General features: G+C 34.2%; 1 protein-coding gene across 1 annotated transcript; it reads left to right on the top strand.

Moving 5' to 3' along the window:
- The first annotated feature begins 5,576 nt into the window (after positions 1-5,576).
- On the top strand, positions 5,577-17,698 carry LOC149554513 (thylakoid lumenal protein (Mog1/PsbP/DUF1795-like photosystem II reaction center PsbP family protein)). The gene is made up of 5 exons (XM_089828560.1): positions 5,577-6,188; positions 12,779-12,882; positions 13,079-13,187; positions 16,164-16,391; positions 17,467-17,698. The coding sequence occupies exons 1-5, from the start codon at positions 5,807-5,809 to the stop codon at positions 17,529-17,531; spliced, it is 888 nt and encodes a 295-aa protein (XP_089684686.1). The 5' UTR covers positions 5,577-5,806; the 3' UTR covers positions 17,532-17,698.
- Positions 17,699-21,590: the final 3,892 nt, after the last annotated feature.

Raw genomic sequence — 21,590 nt, 5'->3', positions numbered from 1 at the left:
ATCAATCAATACTTTGAACTTTTTTACTTGATATCTTAGCATATACCGAGTATCAAATATATTTACCAGTTAAGACTGAATAACAAAAATAACTTGTAGTGTATATTGACTTGCAACAATAAGTGTAAAACATGAAATAAATATACAATGTCAAAATCACTCACACATATTGACACAAATATTTAACATGGAACTACCCGGTAACCAACAACCTAAAATTTTCACTTTTATGAAGTAAACTCTATTAGGAGCCAACCTTGTTAAAGGTTTACATATGCATTATTACATGTGGTCTTGTTAGAGGATATACACCAAAGATCATTTAGACCTTATCACTCCTTGATATTTCTAAAGAGTTACCTACTTTGAAGGATTTACAAACATTACTATTGAATGTTACCATATAGGATTTCATAGATTGGTAGGTACACTCAGTTAAGAGAATTTATCTACTACAATGGTAAGAAAGTAATAGTGAATTGATCTATTAGGTTTAGCATTACCTTACTTGTTCATAACCATGTTCTACTCATATACTTCCTTCTTATCTCATATCTATTTTGATCCACTCACTTCACAACTCAACTTAACACTTCCTTTTGCTTGATCTTTACAATGTAGTTCACTCGGTTATACTTGTCTTCACCTTCCTTCTTCTTCTTCTTCAAGCATAAAAAATAATGAGCTTTGTGCTTATCCCTTAAATATTAATCTTCCTACTTCAACTCTTAATCCAATCCATCCATTTTGCCTCTTAAACATATATATTAGATCTTCATTTTGGTTGGGTTCAATATATCTGTCACTCGTCAAATATTGTTCTACCTCAAGTTTGTGCTCAATCTGAAAAATAGAAAATTTCTTCCATATGATCATCTTTGAGTTATTACAACCATTGGTTTCATAGCTAACTTCATCATTATCCTTTATGCTTCTTGAACTTTCCTTATTTTCATTAAAAATCGGCTTGGACTCCATCTTATCCTTTTAGTTCTTTTCCATGCTCGGTTAACACTAGATCTTGCTCAGGAAATACTATGCTTGATTAACATTAACTTTTCTCAGGGTAACAAGTGTAGTAGCTCGATTATAATTGTAATTCTTGGTTATAGTTGTAATTGCTCTATTCACCTAGCAAAATGTCTTCCTCATACATGATCTCAACAATTCATAAAATCATGTAAGACAATTAAACCAGCATTATACTGTCATAGTCCAATTCATTCAAGGTTCCATTGAATAGCATACTCATATCAACATACTTTCTTCAAATCCTCTTCATCAATGAAATGATATGACACTAACTGAATTAGCATAATATCGAATGAACTAAGGCTTGACATCAATGACAACATAATAACTTATGTGACTCTCCACATACATTTACAACATTAGCAGTTGGGGCTAACAGTATCCAACACTTCCTGACATGTATGTCAAGTTTGGAGTAGAATAATTATGAATCTAAAAGAGACACATCAAGTTTAAATCCAAGATTATTAAGTTTGTTCTATGGGAATTGCCAATATTGAGAATACTTAGTTTTTCAATGACTTCTCCTTAATATACTTATTTAAAAAATCCTCATGATGCTCAAATTACTAAATGGCTACATCCTCTATTGAGATTTGATAAATTTAATATTGATGAAGATTGAAAAGGAAATCCTAAAAATGTTGGCATAGGTGGTGTTTATCATGACTATAAATTCATGATTTGTTTGTAGTTCTAGTGTTGATTACAATAACTTTGTTGAGATTATAGTCATTCTTCAAGCTCTTTTAGTTGTCGAGCTAAGTCATTTTTCTCACACAAAATTATGAAGTTGTACTAAAAAAATTGTTTGATCATTTTAATAATAAGTCTTCATCTTCCTTTTAGTAGTGGTAGTTGAATGCAAGTAAGAAGAAAAAAAATTTGTTGATCTTTTGGCTAAACCACCTTCCAACTAGAATAATACCAAGTTAGATACTAGAAGTGGTCAAGATTAGCCTATCTCGGATTTAAACAATACATTTAAGCATTTTGTGCATGTTTACTACAATGCTTCTTTAGATTGTTGATTTTGCAAGGGTGCTTGTCATGGAAGTTTTGGTTGTTGGGGAATCTTTTCTACCATTCGTATTATTCCTTTTGTTAATTGGCTTTTCCTTTGTTTTACATTTTTTTAAATCTTAAGTAAATATTACTTATGAGACTCGCAACATGAACAATCTTCAAGATCACAAAGGCTCAAAATTTGTATATGGGGTTTAGAGGGTTCCTCCTCTTGTTATAATTATCAGTTTTTGGTTTATTTGAATTTTCTAAGACTTTTGGAATCAATATGCTAGGAGTCTTTTTAAGACTAAAAAATTTACATTGTAATTAGTTGTTATTTTAAAATAGTTTTACCTTTATGTTGGAAAAGCCTCCTAGATATATCTAATTTTTATAAATAGTATTTTAACAATAAAATATATTTTAAAATAAAAAATATAATCAAATAATATTTAAATAATTTTATTCAAATATGATGATATCTAGATACTTCAAATTTTATATCTATTAATTGAAATTGAATAAACACTTTTAGCAAAGAGGTTCATTTGAAACTCATGCCCCCCTATCTAATATCTAAAATAACTTTATAGATTAAAAAAATCTTATAAAAACTACTTAATTTCTATATTGTCTATCAAAATGCACATATGACAAAATTACAAAAGAAAATCTATAAATGTGCATAGTGCACCTTCACAATCTTTAAATTGAATAAAGCAAAATAAAAAATGCATAATACAAGGAAACCAAATTGTTGCGATGGTAGAACAACTGACTATAACAACTCAACAACCCACACAACATTGATAAAAAAATGAATGGATGAAAAAATGAATGATTTTAATAGCGTGCACAAGGCCAAGGCAGACTACATGATTGCCCAAATAACACACACCCCAAAATATAATGTCAAGAACCTTAAATAATTTGTAATATCTTATTTTAAATCTACTCTTCGTCAATGAATTTTGATCATTAGATCTCTTGTTTTGTCTAGTTTTGTTTCATCAGTTATATAACTCCAATTGTCTACTTCTAAAATATCCACACATCTGAAATGAATGTCATTATATGCTAGACTCTAAGCCATGATAAATTGCCACTTTGTCTTTATGATTCTCATATTGCAAAATAAACACACCTCTTATTTTTTTTTCTTTCTTAAATATCATCCATTGACCTTTCATACCTCAAATAATGGAAACTAGTAATAAGTTGAGCTATATGCATTTTTTCCCTCTATTTTATGGTTGCTCTAATTTATATTTTTTCTCACCCAATTACTAGAACATTTGTCCATAAGTATGATGATCTTGAGTGGACAATTATTGGTGCAATGGGGTCATGTATCAGTTAACACTTAGAAAAATTACCACTTTTTGACCCATCTACACATAACAACTCCTACAATATGCATCATTAATACCTAAAAGCCTAAACCTTAAATTTAAGCAATTCAGTTGCATAAAAAGATAGCTAAAAAAATTGCTACAATTCATACTTTTGTTTCAATTTCTAGCATACATGATTAACAATAACCCTATGATCTTTTTGGGCGATTCTCCCATAATTCCCTTCAAGTATATCCATATTTGGCATGCTTTAAGGATGGAGATTATGTTCACTCTTTGGAAGGATAAAAGTGTTGTTGTTTTTAGTGAAGCTTTCTAGATATAAATGTTTCTATGTACACTAAAGCTTGCATGTGTAACAATGTAATGATGCAGATACAAGTACAAGCCAAAAAGCTGGTCCTTGAGGTGGCCCACCTCTGAGAGTTGCTCAATCATTGGGGCAAAATGTCGTGTATGGTTGCTCAGGTTCTGTTAGCTTTTGCTTCTATGGACCAGACTCTGTCACGTGATCGTCATGAGGGTCATAGTTCCTCTACTTGCCACTCACGGATGCCTCACTCTCAAGCTTCTTGTCGCTCCCCTAGTGGTGCCTTTGGGGATTGTCATCGTCGTGCTATGACGAGGTTCTGATTGGTCCCAAGTTGCTCCTCCTATTGCTCCTATTGTCTCTAGTTGGCCTTCCTCCAACCATTACCCGAAATGGTCAATCCCCCACTTGGACTCAATGATTTTCCTCCCAAAGTAGAGGGAGAAGAAGATAAACATAAAGATGTTGTTGAAGACAGGTGGGCTCATCCTAAGCCACCCACCAACCCCGCTGATGTATGGGCTTGGATGGCTGCCATGAACCACCTTCCTTGGTTGGCACTGTATTAGCTATCTGAGGGTAATTTATATGTTTTTTCTTATGGGTAACTTTTAGCTTTCCAACTTTTTTTGTGTAGACTCTCGTAGAATAATCCCTATATCCCCAACCCCACCTTTTTTTTTTTTTAAATGTAACTTTAATATTTTTATTAATAAGAAAGAGACTGTGATATTGCAATCATGATTTAATTGTGTGATATTGCTATCTCCTACTTATAAGGAAAGAGACTATTTATCAAAACAATAACACCCTAATTTCTTTCCCCTAGCACTCACCCGTATTTATTAAAACAAGAGACACATGCGTTGCAACTCCTGCATAATGCATAATGGTTGTAGAGGTGTAGGTGAGTCAGAATAAGGTTAAATAGTTCTAAATTAGCATTATGAATGCATTAATTTTTGCTTATAAATGCACTTGTGATCTGATAGGATGGCTTATATTTTTTCATAAAATAATTAAATTTTTAATTATGAAATAATATGTATATAATTTAATATGTACATTTGTAAATAATAAATAGATGTAATACATATAAATTTGATGTTAATAAATAAGAAATAGAATATAACTATTTAATTTTAATACATAATTTATAAAAACTTAATAATAATTTATATATCTTTTAGAATTGAACTTTTTTTGTGGTTATTTCTTTTAGTATTTTTTTATATAAAATATAACTATTAATGTAATATTAAAATATATATTTAAGCTTTAAATATATTTAAACTAAATGATAAATTGTTTAAATAAATAATAATAATAATAAATGATATAATTTTTAAATTGTAACACTTATCAATTATACATATTATAAATACTATTATAAAATATAATTAAAAAATAATATTGTTTAATATATTTTTATAAAAGTAAAAGAATAGTAATAATTTAAGTACTTTTATTAAAAAAATCAAAATTTTAAAAAAATAAGAAATTCAAATACAAAGATATAACATTTAATTCTATATTTGATTAAAATATATATATTTGAACTTGGTAAGGAAAATAGCTAGTAGTGGTAATGTATGAGAAAAAAAAAAATTTACCCATTATTGGTCAGATGAAAAAGTTATTTGCATCTAACCGATGCGTGCGTCGGCAAGGAAGTAATAATAACAATAACACCGTAATTTCTTTCCCCTAGCAGTCTAGCACTCACCCGTAAATTCCATCAATAGCTTTAAAACGAAAAAAAATCATATAAAAAACATATTTGCTACTTTCTGTTTTCAGATGCCTAGTCAGCATCAAACTGTATCTCAAGCAACTTCAATATCTCTGATGTTTCGACATGTGGCATTTCGTTTATCCTAACACCCTGCTTCATTCCCTCACAATCATTCATTTTCTTCCACTCTTGGAAAATGCAGAAAATGCATGCCATCCATATAAAATTCGAATACTCTTCGACAAGTTTCTAGAAATTTGATAAATCATCGTGACAATAATCAACGCCGAGATGTGCATCCTTCCAATGCTCTTATTAATGGGCGACTTTTCATTTGCTTAAAATCATTAATCGAGGATTTCCACAATGATAGTCCTTGCAGGTTGTAACGATGCAATCAAAATTTTGGGCGCAACATTATGGTCTGGTAGCCCGACAAACCAGCAGTTAACTCTGCGTCGACAAGCTTTAATTTCTGGCTGCAGGATTGGTTTTCCATCTCCTTACACTATCAAAATATCAACCACGTGTTCTAAAAATTACAGGTCAAATGTTGTGCAGGCTTCCCGTTTAGTTTCGGTGGAGGAGGAAAATGAAAAAGATGGATTGAAGATTAGCAGGAGAGTTGCAGTCATGTTGGGTTCTCCAATGTTGGCTGGCATGGTGGGATTCTCCGATAAGGCATTGGCAGTGAAACAATTGCAGTTGGCGGGAAGGGTTCCGGGCATATCCCCACCAGATGAAAATGGTAAGGAAGACCTTGACCATAATTTCGCCTGTTGAAGCTATACGTGGGATATATCTCAACAAATCGTTTCCCCTGAAATACTTAAAAGTGACAAATCTTATAAACATCAATTTAAGATGCGGATACATACGAACAGTTGAGCAGTTAATTCTCTTCCGATATACACCTAAATTGGTTTCTAGTGTAAGTCAATCATTTGTGAAAAACATTGTTTTTCATGGTTTTGGGAATCCCGGGCAATTTCTTTGCCAGCTTTTATGCTCTGTGCGTGCAATCCTGATAATTCATGAATTTTTCCATGTTTGTGCATAAACTAACCGCAGATTGCTAGAATTATCAGTCTTTATCATTGATTGAAATTATGGCTTCCTAGTAAATCTTGGGTAAGATTATGAGGTACCTCTCTATATGTGTAGTACAAGATTAGTTATGCTTTAACATAATTCAACGCTTAATAGCCCACATATTGGTGAACTGCCAGGGTTATGGAGCAGCTAATCATTATGGGGAATTATAGGCTCTTTTCACGGTTGGTAAATCTTAGGTGAGGTTATGAGCTGCCTTTATTGTCGTGCGCCATATTTCTTGGTCCACAAACTGGCCATGTCATTGCTGGCTATATGAATCTTCTTAGTGTGGCGGGGAGGACAATGAACTTGAATCAGTGGCTTGCGGGTGTCTTTGATATTGTAAGGTTAAACTATACCCTTGTCCAATGAGGGTTATAATCTTATGACCTGTCGTGGCAATATATATGCAACTGAATTATAGGTTCTTGGACTAAATGTAACCATAATGAATGCAATCCCAAACTAGGGAGTAGGAGATGAGAGGAAAGAACTATGAAATCTCTCTGTCAATATAACTAATTATACACACTCACAACCATAAATCTCAGTTAATCTCAATTGCTTATCTATTACATTAACAAAGCAGAGACAAAAACAGAGTTTGACTCAAAAACTACACAGTTAAATCCTGATAGCAATATCACAAAGCAGAAGCATACAAAAAATAAAACATTAGATACAACCAAACAATCTTGCTTAAGAAGCAGACCCTTTCTTCCTGAGGAAAAATCCAGCAATCTTGAATCTCAGAAAAATCATGTAGCAATTGAAGTTTGCTTCAGGAAAAAGGCTAAATTACAAAATGCTCAAGACTTGCACTTCTATATGCTGTTTTCGCTCTGTGATTGTTTTATTCTTTTTTATTGGTAAATATTGGCTCTAGATTGTCACATTAAGTGCAAATGTCAAGGCCTTTCCAAAACGCTTATGACACATAGCGACATATTTCTGAATATGCATTTACATAATAAGAGATGCACAAGATATGTATTAGGAAAGGTATCTCAACCTTGCTTCTAACATTAAGTATATAAAGAATGTAGTTTTTGGATTATGAAACATATTAACATACCTTTTGGGTTATGGACTTTGTTTTGAGAAAAATATTATTTTTGGGTTGTTTGATTTAGTTTTCAAGGATGCTTGTTGGGTGGATATTTTCAAACCTTGCAGTTCAATTAAAAAGCTCCTCAATGGTCCTTTGCACCAAAAGTTATTGCACAGTCATGTCCCTTTTAAGAACAATTAATACAGGTTTTCTTGTCCAAGGTGATCTGTGCCTAGGAGTTTCTGGAGGTCCAGGGTGGGGTTTCTCTCTGATGCATGCAAGAGCACCGATGGGCATCGGGGATCAGGTTGTAACCTGACGCATACCAGAGAGCCATCGGAGATTGGGATTTGGTGTTGCAGCCTAATGCATGTCCAAGAGTTATTGAAGGTTAGATTTTTTGGTTACAAGCCTATGCATATGCCAGAGAGAGAAGATAACATCTCATGCATCTGCCAGATAATTAGATCACAACCTGTATTAAGCTGTGGTTGTGGCCCCTTAATGTATAACTTAGACAATTTTAATAAAGATGACACCAAATATGGTGCTAGCATTCCATAGAGGAAGTTAATGAAAAATTACATTAAAATTTTTATGAAGGGCACCAATTTCCTAAGTAAATGAGATATAATTAAAGTTAAATTAGGAGTTCAAGGCAGTGATTAAGGATGATACTTTATCACAGTTCTCTAGTTTCATTAGTTCTAGGTTGGAGGAAATTCGGTAGATTGTCACATATGTCTCTTTATCTAAGTATAGGCATAATCATCAGTAAATCTATGAATGTACATGTTTCTAGATGGTGAATGTTCTCTCATGTAGCATGATAAGAATGAATAAGATATGATGGATTGGGAGCTCTCCAAGCCTTTCTTTTGGGGAAAATATGACTGCAATGTTTCGCAGTACATCCTTTACATACACCTGATCATCCCTTTACTAATGGAAGCCCTTCGATAACTTTTAGTCATCACATCAGTTATGTACTCTAAAAATTGAGATGTTGAAGCCTCTTATGTTATGGGTGGTTATCTTTGCTTGCTTTTGAAACTCTTGCAGAAGCCCCCTAACCAAATCTTTGATCTAATTAGACTATCCTTCTTGTCTAAGCATCTGCTAATCATGATTTCACTACAAATTTGTCTTGATAGAACCTCTATCTTATTGCCTTCTTGTGATTGGATATACAAATAGCATATTCATCCCTAAATCAAGAGCTGGATGAATGTCATGCCTCACATCTTTAGAATTTGCAAGGAAAACCTTATTCTACTTTGGGGAGCTAATGAGAAAAGAGAAACGTTATCAGACATATAATGTGTACAACCAAAACCAAGAACCCACTCACATCAAGATTTGAACATCATTTTGTTTGAAATTAAGGAAGAGAGAAAAGACTCATAGGGTGATTTGAGACTTTCTATCACAATGTCTATTAGTTGCTAATCCTTATTTTAACATTTCTCTCTGCATTCACCTTACAAACACTAAATGTCTTTGATCATTGACAAATGATTCTCAGTTTTATTAATCTCTCTAGGATCAAGTTCAATTGACTTGATTCCAAGCTTGTAGGCTTGGCATCCATTAGGTGCATTGGAAATCTTCCCTTATATATCTCACATGTCCCTTGGACACTTCTTGTTCACCACCTAGAATTGAAGCTCAACCACCAAATTCCTTACAATCATCACCCTAGCTTCGTGCTTCCACTTGATGTATTCCAAAACTTTTCGTTCATCATTTGGGTCAACTTTGTTTACATCTAGAGTTCTCCATAAACCTTCTGCCATCAAGAAAAACTTAATCCCTCGAGCCCAAGCTTGATAGTTGGTCCCACTTAGGGTTGAGCAAGCAAACCCTTCTACATCTTACTCACACAATCTGCTTTTCTTGCAATTTCCAAAACATTGTTTCTCTTCCTTGGTAAATGTTGCTAAACCCCTTCTCCCTCTTATTTACACAATCTGCTTCTACAACAAAAAGGTTCTTTCTCTTTTGCATATGGTAGATCTCAAAAATATCTTTCTAACAATATAAAAAAGCAACCTTATTTTCTTGTTATCAAAAAAACTTGTAAAGCTCCTCTCCTAAAACTGATAAGTAAAATAATTGAATTTCAAAAAACTTCATTACATCAAGTGTCTAGTTTCCAATCCTCCTTGACTTTTTGAGAGAAACACCTTTGAGTTGTTATATCTTGAAAATTCAATGCTTAGACAACATTTGGTTTGTTAAGCTTCTCTCTGTTAGCATGAATGCTGATGGTATTCCTTTGGGGGAGTATCCTAAGCATTGGATAGATGGATAGCATGATTGAGATGTTGCGTTCATGACTATGTTTTTCATTGATGTCAACATAGTATTGTTTCTGTGAAGACTGGCAAAGCAACAGACAGAGAACGAGGTCGTACAGATTGCATATTGATGATTAGGTCATGCACAGTTGCGAAAATATTCTACATTGTATCCTGATGAAGTGGACAAGTGCGCGTACAGAGAGTTGAAGACATGTGAGATATTTATGAATTTCAAATGACAGTGTGCAAACCAAGTACCTCTTTTTAAGGCTTGAATTGTATCTCCTAACAGAGATAGAATCGTGATAAGTGAAGTTAGACAGTGACAGAAGTCAGCTTGATGATGACATTAGTGAGTGCGCAAAGTCAGAGGTTGCAAGTGTGAGAAGTTGTATCTACTGTAAGCCAACAGTGTTGTGTAATTGTAATATCGTAATGAGGTCCTATTATAATTAATTGGGAAAACCTCAAGGACAACTCAAAGAATTGTTTTAAGGACATGATATAAAGGAAGGTTATTTTCCTTGTTTGTAATAGAATCAAGTATGCGTTGGTATTGAGATCAAGCGAGCAAGAGCAAAGTATTTGATAAATGCGTGAAAGCGATCCAAGGGATTATTGGATGCGAAATTGGTGATTTGGTATTGAGATCAGAAGAGGTTTGGTCCGATCAAGAGCACAAAGAAGGAGCTGAGGTTATTTCATTTCTATTATTTTGCAAGGAATAATATAGAGGCCAGTTGGAGAATGAGTTTGGTGGTCTTACCTTGAAGTTGTTTGGACAATGGGTCCTTTTGCCTTCAACAACTCATAACAGGTTGGCACAACTCCTAACAGGGATTCAAAGTCTCCTAATAGGGACTGATATGTACTGAATGTATTTCATTGGCTCCTAATAGAGTCCATCCTCTTACAAGGGATTTTCATATTAGTACATCATTTTGTGGGTACCATCCCCATTGGGGTTTTCCCTCTGATCAAGGGTTTCCCTAGTTAACATATCTAGTGTTATTGTGTATGTGTATATGCTTATGGTTGCCGATTATATTGCTCACATGGTTAAGGATTAATAAGGTTGATAAATGTTTTAATAGTTGGATAACTGATTCACCCCACACTCCCCCGCTCTCTCAATTATCTTGGTGGACTTTACTTTCTAACACTCTCCTCATGCAAAAAATCCCTAGCTTGGGATGACAAAAGTGGCCCAACCTTCTTTGGAGGCTTCCACAGTGTGAAAATTTCAGAACTTGGCCTGACCATGTCTCCAAAATCATGGGACACTCCTTTGTCATGCAATTGTCACTTCTTGAGTTTGTAGTAGCTTCTATAAAGCATTGTAACCTTTGAAGCAGTGCTCTAATGCTTGTCACTGACACTATTTTACTAAAATCATCAATCATTTTTCATTAGATCAATAAGCATCTCCTCAAAGCAAGAAAGCAATATATTTTCCAAAGTTCAATAAATAGAGATTTTGGAGGTGTCTTAAGAGTCGAGACATTAAATGAATTCGGAATTGAAGACCCTCAATTGAATAAAGAAATGAGGAAAAAAGTCAAGGATACCTGGCTTAAATAGGCCTCTTAGAAGGGAAAGACAGACTTCCTTCTCCCAAGGCTGACTTGTCCACATATATTTTGAATTGCAAAATAAAATACTAATTGTCCCAACGAGTCAGCTGTGACATGGCACTAAAATTTAGCCCGACAAGCAGGTTTTAATATTCAATCAAAAATCTTGGTCATTTTTTGAAAGAGTATTCTTTTTATCATAATCTAAAAATCTGAACTCAGCAAATCCTTAGTAGCCCAAAATTTTGTCTTGTACTTGGGACCTGGCAAAAACTAGTCAAATAACATAATTACACAAATACACAAAATAAACTTAAATAATGCATAAGATGCCCAGAGAATGAATGGGAAACATATATGTCTTTTTTTAATCATTTTAGCAATACTTGCTATTAGGATTGTCTTGATAAATAAAAATAATAAATCAGATTTAAGAAAAATAGAGGGAAAAAGCTGTTTTTTATTATTTCAAATGAAATAAAGTTGAAATAACTCTCTTTTCCCACTCGCCATGGCCCAAAAGGTTTTTTTATGTTTTATTGATATTCCATGGTAACCATTGTTCAAGCATATTAGAACTCCAAATCTTCTTTAATAATTTAGTCTAAGTAGAAGTAACACTCTAAGTCTTCTTTAATAATCCACTTTAAGTAAAGTGCATCCTTATTCTCAGCATAATGTACTTTTGACTCTGGCTGCATCAGAGGATATTAAAACTCATAATCACATAACAGAGCCGGGAGAACTTTCATTAGATGCCTAACCTAGCTGGATTTGTTCCTATAATACAGGCTCTCAACATTTTCCCAAACTGTATATGCCGCTATTCCACATAATATGCTTCTGTTGTAGGCCTGCACATAGAAACATGCATACAATAATCTATAGATGAAGATGTGCATCTTTACACATATATTTTGTTTTGTATGTCATGACACATATTGAGTGTGGAACTCTTTTATTTTCATTAGATGATGCAAATGAGAGAATAGTCCAAGAATTGTAATTACAGTAAGCTGATAAAATCTTGCAGGCATCAGCTTGTTCTTTTATAGTCATCTTGCATATAACTAATGAAAAAAAAACAATAATCCTACAGAGTAGATTTTATGGAGTAGCTAACTAAGTGAGTTCAGCCAGTATGGAAAATAAGTTCGAAGTTGAACAAGAAAAGAGTCACATTCCTGATAGATGCCTAAGAGCAAGGGTTTTGATTAAGTATAACCGTAGTCAGATTTTTTAATGAAGCATCCATTTTTTCTTGGGTTGATTGTTCTTTCTAAAAGAAAGATGGGTATTACTGAACACTGAACAGGCATGAGGACATATCATAGACCAGAGGCAAAGTCAGGAGGTCATGGTGTTGGCTGGAGTCCAATAATTCCATATGCGTTTACAGTTCCTCCAGATTGGGAGGAGGTAATTCCACTGTGTATCTAAATTATAGTATATAATTTGAATGATTATATGAGCATCATTCTGAGAGCAATTTCTTTTCCTTGGATACTTGTAGCAGTTTATAGTACTTGTTTTCAAACTGTTTATGATGTTACTTTACAACTGAAGAGTTTCTTGAAGTTCTGGACATGCTACGCTAAACCATAATGTATTACAGGTTCCTGTTTCAATTGCAGATCTTGGTGGCACAGAGATTGATTTAAGGTTTGCAAACAAAAAAGAAGGAAATGCAAGTGTTGTTGTTGCACCTGTTCTGAGATTTGCAGGTATTATTACTTATGCATCATTAGTCATTGTTTTCCATTCCCACTCTTTACAGTCTCGTTATCTGGAAAGATCTTTGGAAATAGACACACTGAACCTTTGGGAATAACATCACTGTCTGTATTTAGTTTAGAGTGTTTTTTCCTTGAAGTGATCACTTTCAGAAATTGATATCAAGTATCTGGGATGGGGAAGGCAGGGAAGGGAGGGATGCATTTCTGAGATGGATTTTTTGGGAGGCAAGTTTTTTTTTGCTACATAATTTTTTTGGGGGGCCATACCCATTTACTAAGTTGCCAATTCGGGTTCTGGTTAGGGTACAGATACGGGGTTCAGGTACGTGGGTACAACAAATTTTCTCCCTTCACGGAGTCGGGTTCATCTGTATATGTATGTATGTATGTATGTTCAAACATCAAAGTTAAAAATTTAAAAAGAAGAGTGATACTCATAAATCAATAATGGCCAATAAAAATTATAAATAAATAATTATATTACTGATAAATTTTCAGATTACATGCAATACAAATTGACATCAATCCGAACATGATCAACAAACATAACTATGGGTTGGCTTTTACAAATCTGTCAACAGTAATGTACTCATATCTACAAATAAAAATAATCAATCCGACCTTCAAATGAATCACAGTAGATTGCTGTTCACTATTGTCATAAACTAAGGGCATTACATAGGCCAATTTTGAATTGAATAATATTACCAAGCTGTTGCAAGGTATTATCTAAAGCTGATACAAAGAGCATGCTGATGAACACGTCAGAAATACAGACATAAACCGACCTAACACCCTGGGGTACTTCCTGGGTGCCCAGGTTCACTGTGGATCCTTAACAGGAGGACCCACAGAGAACCCATGAAGTACCCCGGAAGAACCAGTATCAGAACTTTACTAGTACCAGGACCCAGGCCTAAACAGCAGAACCTGGTAACTGAGCCCATTTATTAAACTGTCAAATTTTTATATGATAAGGCTGCTCCAAGAATGGAGGGCCATAAATCAAAATGCCTGAGGGAAAGTTTCATAATCCTCGAAGGTTGTTAGTATTCTATGTTTAACTTTAAATAACTGTATGTCGTTTTATCTTTACATACAGTAGCATTTCTATTATCTTTACTCTTGTAATCTTGGGTTGCCAACCTCCTCGCCATTGTTCGTGAGCCATGTCAATTGAGGCTACTCTGAATCGTCTTCTTCTCAAGTCGTGCCAGGTCTCTATGTTCAAATTGTTCCCTGGTGGCATAGCTCTTGAAAAGGCTGGATTAGTTTGATCCTTGGGTTTGGATGGAGCTTTGTTTTCCATTGTCCCTGAATACATATCCCTAGATTTCTTGATGGCTTCTTGCAATGTGTTACAGTTGACAGCCTTTGCTCATTCTCTCAATGGATCCATTAGTCCATCCATGAATAGAACAATTAGCCTTATTTTGAAAATGTCTGTAACTGCATGATGGTAATTAATGTTACTTAATTGCAAGAATGATAGATTATGAAACCACTTGTAATATGATGTTATATAATATATAAGAGAAAGTATCACTGCTAACTCTGGTATATCAGTTTGATGTATACAAGGATGATCTTTGATCTATATATCAGATCTGCACTGCTGCAAACAATATGAATTGTGCAATCAATGTTATTGATAGCTATTTCTGATATGGCATGAGAAGTATGCTTTAATCTGCTTCTATCACTTATAGCTATGAGGTCTCTTGCTGCTCCTGATCATCTTTCTAAATATGCAAATACATTCACTATTGCTTACAGGGATGTTATTGCTATTTCTAGATTTGTATATAGAAGTATGAAAGTACATTCAATATTGCATAGAGCAACGTTATTTCTGTTTCTGATTTGTACCTTAAATGTATGTAATTTGTCTTCAGCATTTCTTATAGCGATAATATAGTTAAAAGGTTCAATTTTTAGAGGAAATGTGAACCTGAACAGGCACGACTCGAGAAACTAGTAGGGGAAATGCTGATAGAAGACTCCAGATACCTTTCAGAGATCTACAACCATGTAAATTCACACAAAAGAACTTTGAATTATAGCATCAGAAAAGTCCACAAATTTTACCTCGTAACTTTAAAAAATAGAAACCCGCTTTGATATGATGTTACCCAGTGATAATTGCTTCTCTCATCAAAGAATGAAATATACATATATAGGCAATTACAATGACAATGATTCCTAAAGAAACAATCAATAGACTAATCTAACTAGACTTTATATTACATTATTGCCCATTTAGTAAATAACTATGTAAATTTTATTCTAATATTTCTCTTTGTCAGTAATGACATAGATGAGTGGATTGGTCAATGCAGCTAATCCTTGTCATTATTATTTGTTTAAGTCTAGAATTGGCATTGTATGGCAGTTACTATATAATAGGGAAGAGAGTGGAGCAGAGAAGACTGCCAAGGAGAAGGAAGGCTTGAAATTATAGCTCATCATGTTGATTCATCTGGGATCTCTATTTGATGTAGAATAATGGCAGTGATAAATTTTGTGAGAAAGATGGCACTGCAAGGGTAGATCTGTAGATCAGTTTTTTCAATCATTTTAAATGACCCGAATTAATGCTGATTAAGGGAGCTTGAGATTTGATTGAGACATTGCTGTTGTGAAATTATGCAAAGCTTTTGAATAGCTAGTGTAATTACTAGAATTGCTTATAATACCTGTTCTATTTATCATAGCTCGTGATGCTTAATCATTTGTATCCTGTGACATGTTGTGAGGGCTTTGTGTGTAAATTGTTGTATTTACTACCATTGTGGATGGAAGCTTGAAACTGCTTGGTAAACAGATCTTTAGTGAAATGGGAAGACACTGGTCTATACCAGGAGTGTTACATTATTTCACGTGACACTAGTGTCTATGTATTGTACGTAAAGATTTTTGAACCAGTATATTTGATTAACTAATTTTTCCTGTATATTCCTGCAGATTCTGATGAGAATGTTAAAATTGAAAACATTGGGCCACCTGAGAAAGTTATATATGCATTTGGCCCAGAATTGATTGGACAAAATGTAGAAGGCAAGGTGAAAAGTGCAGAAGTCGAGGAACATTCTGGTAAAACATATTACCGGTATGAACTGGAAGCACCCCATGCATTGGTCAGTGCAACTGCTGCTGGCAACAGGTTGTATTTGATGACTGTCAGTGGAAATGGTATGGGTTTTTCCCTTTGACATTTATGTAATTTGATTTTCCTGGAAGCACAGTTGTATTGCAATTTATCATTCAGTTATGGATCTGTAGTGTTGATCATAGGAATGTTCACCTTAGAACTGTCTCATTTGACTATTTTGGTTCACTAAAGAGAGAGTTAGGACTTCGTAGCTTGTTGAGTTCCAAAATCTGTACAGAAATGTTGTAGAATATTTACATAAATCATATTCACAAGAGGTGTGCTGGGACAATATGCCATGTTTCAGTAATTCAGAAATAGAAATAGAAATATCTGACTTCTAAGTTCTCTCTTTAGAGCGGTTTTCTGTAAACATCCCTTTTTAATGAACAATTCTTTGAGATAAATTCTTGAGGTTAGGGTTACATTAGAGAATATTCTTTAAGGAACCACTCCAACATCTTTCTCACTAAAAGATTTAGACCTATATTGTAATCTTATTTTCAATTTGATATTAATGATCAATAATTATTCATTTAACCCCCTAATATATAACTACTAATTTAACAATATTGGAGGAAGGTAAACTTTTTCCACATTGAGTCAACTGATAACCGAACAGAATTTATTTCACAAGTTCATTTGGTCTCTAGTAGAATTTCTATTGGGACTATTCCATCCAAGCACTGCAAGTTAGCTAGAGAATAACATCATATACATCCTACTCTCATGTATCTATATGTATAGAACTCCAGCCCATATATCTTGACACAATGATGACCCTTGCACCACATGATGAATGCCAATACCTTTTACTTATTTAAAATGCATTCTGTTATTGAAGGTGTGTGTTACTAGTTAAGTGAGAACTTCGCTATCCACCTCTTTCATGGTTAGCTATCATAGTTTTACCTTTAGGAGGCCTAAAAATTGTGATAACGGGCATATCAAACAGGTGATACTCTTATCAATCAATCTATTTTGCATTCAGACTGTGTTTACTGAGTATAGTGCAAGCAGTTTATAACTTTAAATTTAACAAAGTTGGGAGAATCTCAATTGATCCCTTTGTTTTTTGAGAGTATTTCATAACAAGTTGATCATTTGTCTGTTCAGGACTTCAATGGAAGAAATATTTCTCAAGTCTAAAGCAGATCGCAGATTCCTTCCGAGTGGATTGACAGAAACTTTTATGATCCATGCAAGTGAAATGAGATAGATTTTCTTTCCTCATTTTATTGTCTCACATTTTTAGCAGTCACATTTTATAGAGTTTTCTGTATATTTGGGCTTGCTGTTATACAAGAATGGTTCACCTCTATAATAAAGGACTATCATTAACTTCCAATACATGTATGCAATTTACTTCATAAATCTAAAGATGAGTGAAATAAGCATGCATTTCATCAAGAAGTGCAATGAACCATCAGCCTCCACAAGCTTAAGTGTATATTTTTGTAGAAGAATGTAAACACGAATTTTTTCATAGTTCATATCAAAGTAACGTGACTTGAACCTGGCTTGGACTCAACAAGGGTAATTTGACTCGTGACCCGGCTCGGACTTGGAAGTGACTCGGTGGTGACTCGGCAGTGACTCGGCAAAGTGAAAAAATCTCGAAATTTTGAGATTTTTTAGGATTTAAAGAACATTCCATGCACCCATTACTGAATAAAGCTTAAAGACACAATAACATCATTAAATAGAAGATAATTTGATCATAATGCACATACTTAAAAGTCAAACATACATTGATTACATAAGTACAATACTACATAGGTAAATTGCTAAATACTATATTAATAGTAATAAAATAGTAGCTGAAGGAAATATTATAAAAGTAAAACATAGAATCATATATAAAATGATAAATCCATTCAACCCATCAAAATGTATATGTATTATGAAATCCAACACATCAAGATTTAATAGTCATCATCAAATGTTCCAAATTCTAATTATATGTTAAGTTAAACAAAAAGTTAAAACAAGACTATAGCTATGGCTCCTAGTCGGAGTCCTCATCATCATCGTTATCGTCATCTTCATCCTCATCCTCAACCTCAACCTCAACCTCATGCTCAGTATAATCTATAAAATGCCTCTTAGTAAGGCGTCTAAGGTAGGTCCTGGATGACTAATTAGCCATAACATCAGCCTATGAGGTGCCTTTAGGATCAACTGTAGTCTCTAGCTCTGCCAATGCCTGTGAGGTGCCACTAGGATCAACTGTAGTCTTTGGCTCTGCCAATGCCTATGAGGTGCCACTAGGAACAACTGGAGCTCTTTGGTCCTTTGCTGCCATAGCCACAGCCTTAGCCTGGCCCTCTCTATCTGCCTGGTCAACCCAGTGTAGGTCCTCAACTTCAAAAATAGGATCAGTAGCCTCAGTGATCCACTCAGACTCTGGATCAACCTCCTCTAGAGTAATCGAAGAGGTTTCATTATCCAAAATCTCTCCGGTCCTAATGCACAGGTTGTAATGCACAAAGACTAGCCTATTCATTTTCTCCAAAGACAATTTGTTACGCCTCTTCAAGTGGATGCGCTCAAACATGCTTCAGTTGTGCTCACATCCAAAAGCGCTACTTGGCTGCCTCATGATGTGGATGGCGATTTGCTAAAAGTTTTTGGTTGAAGGCCCAAACATTTGCCACCATCTATCTAAATTTTGAAAAAAGGAAAAGAAAAAAATATTAGTCTCATTTCAAAATTTGAACTTTAAAGTTTAAAGCTAGAAATTTAGAAACTAGATTGTATAAAGCTTAAGCTACAATTTTTATGTGGCTACAATTTTGTATGACCTTCTTTGCAAATTTGACTTGAAAAAATGGGTCCTGATGCATTATTATAGGCATCCATCTCAAGCAATATATCTGTGGCATTAGTGGCCATCTTTGATATCACAGGTTATAGACCATTAAGAACCTCCTCATCTGTCTTGAAATCTCCATGGAAACGGTATGCCGGATTGAGGTAATAGGCTGCTGCATGGATGGGCTTATGAAGCTGATTTTGCCATCTCCTATCAATTATGTCCCAAATAGGGCCATAGTTTTCCTCAACTCCTACATATTTCACCTTAATAGCCTCCTTGGCCCTATCCATGCCCTCATATATGTAGCCCATGTAGCCCATAGAGGGCTTCTCCCCATCAACAACTCGTAAGAGGGCTACAAGAGGCCTAGTGATCTACAAAACAATTAAACAAAAACACAATTTAGTGAATGATGAAACTTTGCAAAGTTGCATAATGAAAATAAAACAAAAAAATATATGCGAAAAATTAATTTATAAAATTTTAAGACTTAAGCTTTTAAAATTTAAATGACCTCCACAATCTTCGAACATGGCTCCCAAAAACTTTCATCATCGTAAATGCATTTTGTTGCATCTATCTCTATAGGGCTGGTGGCAAAGGAGGAGGAACTCCATTCTGGACCAACAAACATGCACCTCAAAGCTAACCTTGAACTCAACAAGGATTTTAGTGTGATAAAATTAGAGCCAATCTTGTGATATCGGGACGAGCCAACTCCTTTCCCTTCATGTATTGCCTCATAGTGCCGAAGACCAAGACATGATTATAGATGAACCTACAAAGATTTTTGGCCTTAGCAACATATGATTTCACCCATTCAAGCTTGCCAATATCCTCTAACATGAGGTCAATGCAATGGGCCGCACATGGAGTCCAAAAGATTATTGGGTGTCTCTCCATCAAAAGTTTTCCTGCAACAATTTTAAATTAGTTAGTAAACAATGAAAATTTTTGATGTATTAAACAAATTTTAATTTTCAAAATTTAATAAAAAACTAAAACATTTTTTTTATAACTTAGAAAGTTAGAAGTTAAAATTTTACTTGCAGCAACATAATTCGCTACATTACCAGTCACCACTTGGACAACATTCCCTTCTCCCACCTCTCTTATGACCTCCTCAATAGCCTCACATAAGAATTTTGCATTTTTCACATGTGAGGAAGCATCTATAGACCTCAAAAACATGGTGGATCTTGAAAGCGAAAATTAAACAAAATAATTATCATTCAAGAATAAAAAATCAATAGTCAATAAAACAAAATTTTTGTTATTCAATAATACATTAAATTTTAGACTTCAAGAAGTAGAGGATGATGAATTACCTCCGCTAGAAACAAGAAAATTTAAGAGGGTCCTATTCCTCCTATCTGTCCATCCATCCGTCATAATAGTACACCCATTTTGGCTTCAAATCTTTTTATGGTCCTCCAACTCAAGTTTCATCTCCTCAACCATATCTAGTAAGAGGGTGCCACTCAACTCATTTGTAGTGGGGGGCTTTAAACCTCACACCATAGATGGAAACTGCATCAATCATCCCTTGCCAATAAGGAGTCCTGTTACATTTATAAAAATATTTTAATTAGCATATTTCAAATTTTCAACATCAAGTTAAAAGTATAAAATTCAATTTAAATTTTAAAATTGAAAAGTTTCAAACGTAAAACAATCAAATATAAATGAAGTACCTAGCTGCTATAAATGGAATGTTGCAAAAAAACTAACACTTGCAAATTGCTCTTATTCCAGCTTCATATATCTCTTTATTCTAGCCCAAGCTCTCAAGTGAGGGTTGTGCACCAGGAGTGGAACATGGTACAAAAAAATTGTCCAACTTAGATTTTTTGACTCTAGGACGAAAGGTAAAGCCAATACTACTAGAAGGGGCAACAGTCGTAGCACCACTAGTAGTGCAAGGAATAGATGTAGAAGAAGTACCACTAGCAGAAGCACTAGGATGATAGGGGGGAAAGGAAGAACCTTCCCCAACACAACCTACTAACTCAGAAACATTTTCAGATGAGCGTGGAAGGGAATTGGAACCAATCTAAGCTAACTCTGTTAATTTTTTTTTTTAAATTTCTTTTCTTGTTCATTTTTTTTTCAGCTCTACAAGGCTCAATATCATGACCATGTATCTCAACAATATGATATTTCAATCTATTTATCCCCTCACTATTAACAGTTTTACAAAATAGACATTTTGTTTGAGTTCTAGCTCTACCCGGAAAGTCTATGGTGTACTTCCAACACTCATCTTTTTTATTGTCTTTAGAGAGCTTGAGTTTTTTTACCCCCAAGAGCTATTATGAGTAAGAAAAAATGTAAAAGTTGCTGCAATAAGACATTTTAGACCAAATATTACCATTTAAGCAATGTATTTTATGAAGATCTAAAGTTAAAAGAAAACTCATAA

Source organism: Cupressus sempervirens, chromosome 5 (assembly GCF_028749045.1).
Source record: "Cupressus sempervirens isolate cs-2001-9-10 chromosome 5, ASM2874904v1, whole genome shotgun sequence".
In the NCBI taxonomy this organism is placed as follows: domain Eukaryota; kingdom Viridiplantae; phylum Streptophyta; class Pinopsida; order Cupressales; family Cupressaceae; genus Cupressus; species Cupressus sempervirens.
Note: the sequence above shows the minus strand (reverse complement) of the source record. Positions and strands in the feature narration are given on the sequence as shown.

What these genes read in the sequence shown, in the direction of transcription:
- LOC149554513 (XM_089828560.1), top strand. Translation starts at nt 5,807, where the DNA reads ATGATAGTCCTTGCAGGTTGTAACGATGCAATCAAAATTTTGGGCGCA. An exon ending in ACCTGTTCTGAGATTTGCAG is followed by an intron (nt 13,188 to 16,163) that starts GTATTATTACTT and finishes ATATTCCTGCAG; the next exon opens with ATTCTGATGAGAATGTTAAA. An exon ending in GATGACTGTCAGTGGAAATG is followed by an intron (nt 16,392 to 17,466) that starts GTATGGGTTTTT and finishes TTGTCTGTTCAG; the next exon opens with GACTTCAATGGAAGAAATAT.